Source organism: Numida meleagris, chromosome 25 (assembly GCF_002078875.1).
Source record: "Numida meleagris isolate 19003 breed g44 Domestic line chromosome 25, NumMel1.0, whole genome shotgun sequence".
Classification (NCBI taxonomy): Eukaryota; Metazoa; Chordata; class Aves; order Galliformes; family Numididae; genus Numida; species Numida meleagris.
Genome location: NC_034433.1, coordinates 1460512 through 1469522, shown reverse-complemented (window position 1 = coordinate 1469522; position 9011 = coordinate 1460512). Strand labels below are relative to the sequence as shown.

The following is a 9011-nucleotide window of genomic DNA, read 5'->3' as shown; positions in this document are numbered from 1 at the left end:
TTTTTTTGAGGGAGGAGGCTGTGCAGGAACGCCAAAGGGAATCCTTGATTTCCCAGGAGAATGCAACCAATTTGCTCCTGCTAATGTAAGAACTGCCATTGCCCCCGTGACTCCAGGGCCGCCGGAGCTGGGTGTGCAGCCTCATGGGGAGCATGGGATGGACCAGAGCACCACAGCTGGGGGTCACAGACCCCAAATTGAGACCCTTCCTCCTTGCCAAGCAGCAAATGGAGGGCCTGCAAAGCACAGCATCATCTTTCCCCCTGCCTGGCCCCAGCTCCCCTGCACTAGGGCGAGGTGCTGGGACTAACTGGGGCTAAGTGGTGGCAAGGAGGGAGAAGTAGGTCAGCGCTGCGGCTCTGCATCCTCCCACACCCCCCTGGACGTACAATTGAGCAGGAAAACTGCACAACTAAAGAACTGAGCTGTGCCCTAAGGACTAACCCAGGGATCGAGGGTGCAGGTGGATCCTGTGGCTTCGGATGGGCAGGGGATGCAAAGGGACCCCACTGAAGAAGATTGTCTCTTTGTCACGGGAAGAAGAGCTCTGTGTTTTCCTGGCTGGTCTCTCCCACAGTTTCCCCCAACACTTCACAAAGCTCACTTTCCAAACCCGGAGGAGACAGCCTTCCTGGCAACCCCATGCTTTTGGCAAGGCAGCAGTTGACACAGCACGGTTCCCCACGCTCAAAGCCACCGAAAGGCATCAGAGGGGGAGAGGAAAGGGACAGGGAAAAGCCCACAGATTCTTTTCCCCACCGAAAACCTTTCTACCTGCTTCAGCCACAATCTCACCCCCTCCTCAGGAGAGGCACAGCACCCTGAGCTGGGTGGGTGAGGGGCAGGGAGCAGGGGCACAGGGCTGTCCCCAAGGAGGGCAATGGGACAAGCATTGGGTCCCAGATCCCAAACAGTGGCAATCATGGGAGGAGAAAACAAGAAGGGGAGAGCTGGCACGGAGAGACGCCATGGACAGAGACGAAGCAGATGGAGAGGCAGAGAGACAAGGGGATTTGGGGGGCCTGGAAATGGGGGAGCAGAGAAGAGCCAGGCAGGCAGATGGAGATGAACCCCGGCCTCAGACAGATGCAGGAAGCATTGCCCCCAGCCCACGGCTCCCAGCACCAGCCCTGACCGTACCTTTCTGGATGCCTCCATCCGCTGTGCAGGAGAAGTCACCCGTGGCCAGGAGGAAGCACGTGGAAGATTTCTTGTTCTTGTCACGAGTGCTCGAGCGTCGCATGGGCCGCTTCTCCTCATCGGATGGGGACAGCGGCTGCTCCTCATCTGACAGCACCACGTTGGCCTCACCATTCTGCTTGGAGTCTGCAAGAAGGGCAGCAGGCACCCGTCAGCAGGAGGAACCCACAGGGCAATGTGCTTGGGGTGGTCAGAAGGGGCTCATCAGACCCTTTGGACCAGAGCACGGGTGGCCTGGACTAGCTCCCAAAAACCTAGGCACATCCAAGCTAAATTACAGCCACCTGGGAAGCAGGACCATGCTAAATCTTAACCCCAAGCAGCAAACAGCAGCTCTTCCTTTTGCTGAGAGCTATATACCCTGCAGGGCTGGCCAAGGGAGAAACACCCCCCCTGGGTCTTTGAAACCCACCCCCACAGCTGATGGGAATTTGCTGTTCCAAATTCACGCCATCTGCAATCGGAGCTGCTTAGGGAAGGGCTGATTTCTGTCACCCAACTCTGGGTTGCCAGCTGAGAAGATGCTCTGCACGCTGAGGGCCTGTCCTGAGTTCCTGAATCGGTGTTGGGGTGAAGGGATGGGGTTGGAAGCTCCTCCTGCTCCCCAGTGTGGGGTCTCTTGGAGCAGATGGGCTGTGCAGGTGCTTGGAAAAAATATTTATAAGGGAAAACACCATAGAGGGCACTGGGACTTCCTTGTGTCCCCACAGGTGAAACAAACTGCTTGCCATGGCTGACACCACACTGGGGCAGCACGCAGCCCTCGTGTGGTCTCTCCCATTTCCCTCCTGCAAAAGCAGCTGAAAAGGGCAAAGCAATCTCCATGGCAAGCAGTGACACCAAGGCCAGGTGCTCACCATCCCCCTAGCTCAGCCCAAGTGATGCTGCCCATAGCTGGGCTCTGCAGAGCCAGGGATGTGCCCTCTTCTAACTGGGAGAGCACACTGGAAATGCCCCAAACTCCAGCTCAGTGCATGAGAGGAAAGTACAAATGGATGGAGGCTGATTTTGCTCCTGCCTGGGCAGCACTGGGCTCACCGTGCAGGGAGGCCACATCTCATAGGAGATGAATGGGAAAGTGAGGTCAGGCCCCAGGCAGCACCTGTGGAGTTATCAGTTTTGGAGAAGCGTGCCCTGGTTTATAGTGGGAGGAAGGAAAAGAAAACCGACACCAGGGACATAGCCAAACTAAGATGGGAATTGGGCTGATGGTCTACAGGAGTTGGGTCTGTGGTCTATGGGAGGTGGGTCGATGGTCTTACCTCTGTCAGGGTGAGGAGGAGCTACACCAGGCAGGGACACCCTGAATCACACCAAGGTGACTTGATCTGTGTTTGGAGAGCAGAATATACCCCTTCCCCTGTGCCCACCTCTAGTGGGAGATCCACCAAAACCACACCCCATACCCAAGTGTCCCATCCCATTCTGCACCAAGACCTCAGCACCCTGCGAGCCCACGGCAGCATACAGGAACACAGCCGCAGCCGTGGGGGCTCCCAGAGGTCTCCCCCTCCCCCTGCCCCACCTTTGGGGTCTCACCTGACCGCTTCCGCTCAGCCACCCCTTCCTCTACCGCCAAGGGGCAAGTGTCGCTCTGGGTGCTGTTGCGGGGGGAGTTCTCCTCGGCTTTGCAGTAGGTGGGGGAGTCCATCGGGGCCGGACGGGGTATATGCTTTTTCTTCTTCTTTGGCAGCTTCTGCTTGGCCATGGCCAGCGAATAGTACATCCCAAAGTTATTGACAATGACGGGCACGGGCATGGCGATGGTGAGCACCCCGGCCAGCGCACAGAGAGCCCCCACCACCATGCCCGACCAGGTCTTGGGGTACATATCGCCATAGCCCAGCGTCGTCATCGTGACCACGGCCCACCAGAACCCAATGGGGATGTTCTTAAAGTGAGTCGGGTCGCTCCCGCTGGTGTCAGACGTCTTGGCTCCGATCCGCTCGGCGTAGTAGATCATGGTGGCAAAAATCAAGACCCCCAAAGCCAGGAAGATGATGAGGAGCAGGAATTCGTTGGTGCTGGCCCGGAGCGTGTGGCCCAGCACTCGGAGGCCCACAAAGTGCCGGGTCAGCTTGAAGATCCGAAGGATCCGGACGAAACGAACCACTCGCAGGAAGCCCAGCACGTCCCGGGCAGCTTTGGAGGACAGGCCACTAAGACCTACCTCCAGGTAGAAGGGCAAGATGGCCACAAAGTCAATGATGTTGAGCAGGTTCTTAACGAAGAGAAGCTTATCTGGACAGCAAACGATACGAACCAGGAACTCGAGGGTGAACCAGAGGACGCAGACCCCTTCGATGTAGGTGAGGATGGGCTCCGTCTCCACTTTGTGCGTCAGCAGGATCGTCGTGGTGTTACCCACCACGAGGGTCTCCGTCACGTTGACGTTGATGTTGAAGGCCTCGTGTGTCTCCAGGCAGAAGGTGGTGATGGAGACCAGGATAAAGAAGAGCGAGGCAAAAGCAACTACCTGCAAATGCAGAATTACCCGAGCTGTTAGCTGAACTTCCTGGGGGTGCACGGAAGGATTTGGGTCACCTGGTTGGGGGGGAGCGCTGATGTTATGCAGCACTGTGATGATAACCACGGGGCAGCCTGAGGCACGCTCCTGGTGTCGCCTGTGTTTGGTACATCTCATCCCTGCAAGCAAATGGCAACAGCAGGGATGGGAGAAGCCCTCATCTGATGAAAATGAGGCTCAAGACACCCTGGGAGCTGTGCTGCTGCCACCCGCTTCCTCAAGGCCAAGGAATGGGGAGGTTTCATTTGTTGGGTGGTCCTGTGTGGAGCCGGGGCTTGGACTCAGTGATCCCGGTGAGTCCCTTCCAACTTGGGATATTCTATGATTCCACGGTTCTATAATTTCCCATCAGTTGCCAGCAAACCTCAGAGCACGGGGCCATCAGTCCAGGAGCTTTCTCCAATGGTACGGACTGGGAAAGGTGTGCTGAGTTCCAGCTGTGGCTGGAGATGTGCTGGAGGCGACCGTGATGGGAACGAAGGGAGACCTGCTGCAGCCTGTGTTTGGAGCAAGCCTCCGCTGGGCACTCATGGGAAAAGGCAACTGTGAGGGGACTAATTCAAAGAGTTTTCAACCCAAACTCCCAACTCAGGACATTCTGTTACTCCATGAATTTAATGTGAGGTCGGGGACATCGGCAAGAACCCCTGATAAAAGCATCAGAGCAGAAAATCTCCCCTTCTCCCTCCTTCCCTCTCTCCAGGGCTGCTTTGGCTTCCTGGGAGCAGATCCTGCTCCAGCACCCTTTGCTGCTAACACAGCTGCCTGCGCTGGGGAGGATATGTCCTGCTGCTCCCGCTGCATGGCTCATGGCATTGCAGACCCCCCTGTCCGGCTGCACCCTGCACCACGAGCTGCTGGAGACAACAGCCCGGGTCCTCGGCTGGAGTGAATCAGCAGAGGAGACAGCCCTGAGTCACGCTGGAGAAAAAACAGCCCCAGCAGCGGCCGTAATGTGAGAGCATCCTCACGGGGTGTCCCCAAGGGCAAACCCGAGCGGGTCTGGCACAGAGAAGAGCATCATCCCTCCCTCCCGAAGTTAGGCGTGAAGTTTAAACAAACTCGAATCAGCGGAGAAACCTCTGGAAGATGATTCTCCCCCCAGGGATGGATGCTCGCCATGCTACCCCCCAGCAAATCCTGATGGTGAGACCCTGTGCTGCCCCAAAGGAGCAAACACTCAGGCAATGGAACACGCTGCTGTGTGAGCTGTGGAGGTGAGAGCTGACTGAGCCCCAGGAGCAACAGCATCCTCTAAAAATAGGAGTCAGGTTCACAGCCAGTGCCAAGCAGTGTCCCCCCCCCGCTCAGAGCCAGCAGTGCTGCTGCAGTTTTGTGTCAGCTGAAGACCTGACCTGAGATAGCTCGGCTCTAACCTCTGTTTTGCTCCAATCTCTTTCTTTTTTCCCAAAAAAAATGTCTTAAAAATAGCATAAAATCCATATCTATACACAGCAACCACCAACACAGCACTGTGAGTCCCACCAAATGAGCTCCCCAGAACCTGCTGGTGATCCCTGTGCTTGGATGCAGCCTGGGATTGGTGTTCCCAAAAAAACACATCCCTACAGGGGGTCCCTAGCCTGGAGGTCCCAATGGGCACAAAAATGAGGAGCTACGTGAGAGCAGAGTTTGGAAGCAGACCTAAAACCACAACCAGAGCAGCTTCCAATGGGGAACAGCGAGGATCGACGCTGAGCTGGGATGGCAGCTAACCAGATGCTCATGGAGGTGCTGGGAGAGAGAGGGTGGAGGGAGGGGAAGATGGAAATAGCCACGAACCAACTGACTCAGGGCCCCAGGGGCTGCTCCAGGTGCGAGGAGGAGCGAGGAATGGAGAAATTCAGCCCCTGAGACTCTCAGTCACTGCTGTCACAAAACAGAGGGGCAGTGCTCCTTCCCCTGCTGCCGGGTTTGGCAAGAGCAGCTCTGAAAGCGAGCAGCCATGGGATGTGCTGCATCCCCAAACCCCAACAGCCAGCACTGACCCTCTGGGAGCCCGAACTGGGGCAGTGCTAAAAATCCTGCTGCATTATTCCCAGTTTGGTGGGGGCTTCATGAACATAGCACCGAAGGAGATGCTTGTGAGCATCCCAGTGCTGAGCGGTGACCCCAAACTGGTGACAGTTCCCTGCAATAAGCGAGCGCCCTGGGCGGGATGCTGTCACTTGGGTTTCCCTTTCTAACCACTGCAAAACCACACTGATATCTTTGCATGGAAAATGCGACCCCACAAGTATCGTGGCTAGAAGTTGGCCATCCCCAGGGCAGCGCTGAGCTGAGCCTTTATCTCCAAGGGTGCAGAAGGAAGGGAGCAGGGAGCTCCCAGCACAGCCCAGTGCTGCTCCATCCATCCCACCATTAGCTCCCAGTCAGACTTCTCAGCCTGGCTCCCTCCTGCTGCTTCTGTTTAGCGAATGCCTTTCCCATGGCAGCTCAGCACCGCAGATCCAGACAACAACACAAAAACCCAAACTGAATTGCTCTGCTCCATCGTTACGGCGCTGTGGTTCTTTATGTTTAATTCGGGGCCTTTGAGCACTCAGATGCAATGAGCTCCCCGAGATGGGGAAAGCATTGGGTACCCCTTCTAAAGCGAGCAAAGCTCTGCTGCCCAAATACTGTGTGTGTGCTGTTCCTACGTTAGCTGCAAAAACACTTCCTTGACAAAGTGACCCCTGCCCTGAGCGCTGCTGGTGGGTGGGAGATGCCTGCAGGATTTCTTACCACTGATGGGTTTTTGCACCTCTAAAGGCATCCTGAATTCATTTCGTTCCCAAATGCCCGCATGTGCATGTGTGGCACGGGTACAGGGCGCGTGGATGGGACCAGACGGCTCTGGAATGGCATGGGCAGGGGTCTGGGGTCAGGGGGCTGTGCCCAGGAGGCGCTGCCAGCCCAAGTCACAGAACCCAAAGGCAGGGGCTGGGAGCACGAGGAGCTGCCCACTGTAGGAGATGGGCTTGCAGACGTGTAAGGATTCCAAATGTGCTCAGGTCTATGGGACCATGCGAGGTGCGTGGAAGGGTCCAGGGGGAACTGGTGGACGAATGCTGAGCCACTCTCCACCACATTTCAGAAGCTGTGGCAGCCCAGCAAAGTTCCCATTGACTGGAAAAGGGGAAGCGTGAAAAAAGGAAGATGCAAGGAAGGGCAGGGCAGCCAGTCTCACCTCTGTGTCCTGCAAGGTCATGGAGCAGATCCTTCTAGAAGCTCTGCTAAGGCACACAGAGAACAGAGACAGCCAACACGGCTTCACTAGGGGCAGATGGTGCCTGACAAGTCCAGGACCTTCTATGCAATGTGGCTGAGGCCCCGGCACTGCTGCCCAGAGCTGTGGGTGCCCGTCCCTGGATGCCCGAGGCCATGGGTGGTCCTGGGCAGCCTGAGCTGGGGGGCACCCGGCCCACGGCAGGAGTGGGGCTGGCTGATCTCATAGATCCCTTCCAACACAGCCGTGCTGTGATCCTATGATTCTAAGAGGACTGTGTGTGTGCGTGTGAGAGAGAGAGAGAGCCGCAGCTGTGAGCCTGAGCTCGCACGTGCTGATGGGGACCGTATGCTGCGCGTGGGCTGCATCGACGCAGCGACAACGGGGGGCATGGGTGCAGGGCTGAGGGCACCAGCAGGGCTGCACAGGGCATCCTCTGGGGCCTGAAGAGGGGTACAAACTCCCCGCAGACAAAGGCAAGAATCCCATTTACTTCAGGACCGATTTTGGTATTTCCCTACCCAGCACCTCCTGCCTGCTCACACACAAGCCAGGGCGCGGTCCCATTAAGTGTTGGTTTTGGGTGCGTACACACACACAAGCAAGAGGAAACTAAACAGTCCTGCCTGTCCTAGGGCGTCCTGAAACTCCACCAGGGCTCAGTTCTGCCAAGGGCTCTCCCAGCCAATCCCACATCTCCGTGACAGGCCAGGAGGTGCTCAGCAGCACCCAAGGGTGTGAAGGGGGCCCCCAGCTTCAGCCCACACGTGGTGCATTGGGAAGGGATGGGGAGATGACGGAAGAGGCTTCCCATGGGATGGGAGATGGCCAGGAGCAGGATACCCAGTGGAGATTCCCATGGGATGGGAGATGGCCAGGAGCACGACACGCAATGGAGAGTCCATCCCGCTCTTGGAGATGGGGCGATGGAGACGCACCTGTAGCACGGCCCCATCCCCACTCACCAGCGCATTTGGAGAGCTTACCCTTGCTGCCTTGGATGAATAGGGATCCTCAAAGAGCGCCCACATCCTTGGCTGCCAATTCCGACAGCAGCCACCCCCTCCGGCAGCCCCCGCCGCCCCAGGCGGCCTGTCCTCCATGCCCAGGCGTTGAAGGGCCATCTCCCTACCCCCTTCCTCTTCGGGCTCCTCTCCTCCGGCCCCTCCGCCGGGCTCAGGACTCTCAAAGATATCCAGGGCCTCTTCGGCGTCGCGGTGCTGGCGGTAGGTCATCCAGCAGCAGGGCTCCACGTCCGTCTCGTCGATGCCCCAGTAGGTGAGCTCCTCCTCGAAGAGGGGCCCGCAGATGTCGGCTGGGCAGTGCAGCTTGCCGGTGCGGTAGTAGTTGAGGACGTAGGAGAAGATCCCCGGGTGGCGGTCGAAGAAGAACTCGTTGCTTTTACCATCAAAGTCAAAATTGCTCTGGGCATCGGGGTCGGCGAGCCAGGCCAGGCGGGTGCCCGGCAAAGTCCGTAGGGTGCTCTTGTAGGTCTCATGCCGGGTGCCCCCTACGTTGATGGTGATCTTGTCCGAGTCTTCCCCTTTGCCCATCTCTTCCTTCAGGCATGTTTTGGAAGGTGGTTTGTTCCCCGACTTGCGTCCGCGGTAGGAGGAGACACACACCGAGCTGATCATAGATTTCGGTGGACGGGAGACGCGCGCTACGCGCACCCTTCCTCCGGGCGAGGAGCCGGGGGTCGGCGGAGGCGGGCGAGGGGAGCAGCGATGGGGCTGGGGAGGGCAGAACGGGGGGGGGCTCAGCCTTCGCTCCGGCCTCCGCCAGCCCCGGCGCCGGGCGAGGGGAGCGGGATGGAGCCGAGCCGGACGCCGCTGGCTGCCGGGGGCCGGCAGGGGAGGCTGCAACCTCCACCTCCTCCCAAGCCACCCCCCCGGATTAAATCCGCCCTCCGCCCGCAGCCGACGCGGCCCCGGCGGGCAGCAACAAGTGGAGGCGGGCGGAGCGGGGGGAGGCTGCGGGTGGAGGGCCGGGGGGGGTCCGACCGGGATGGAGGAGGCCGGGAGAGGGGAACGAACCCCGGTACCTGCAGCGCCGGTTGCCGGGGGGCCCCGC

At 58.4% G+C, this 9011-nt stretch overlaps 1 protein-coding gene across 2 annotated transcripts in view; it reads right to left on the bottom strand.

Moving 5' to 3' along the window:
• KCNC4 (potassium voltage-gated channel subfamily C member 4) overlaps positions 1-8651 on the bottom strand; it is a 17376-nt gene extending 8725 nt beyond the window's left edge. For both annotated transcript variants that reach the window (XM_021376893.1, XM_021376892.1), the window contains exons 1-3: positions 7925-8651; positions 2740-3676; positions 1141-1326 (exon numbers count right to left, since the gene is read on the bottom strand). In XM_021376893.1, the coding sequence (XP_021232568.1) occupies positions 1141-1326; positions 2740-3676; positions 7925-8575 (1774 nt within the window). In that variant the 5' untranslated portion in view covers positions 8576-8651. The remainder of the gene's footprint in view (positions 1-1140; positions 1327-2739; positions 3677-7924) is intronic.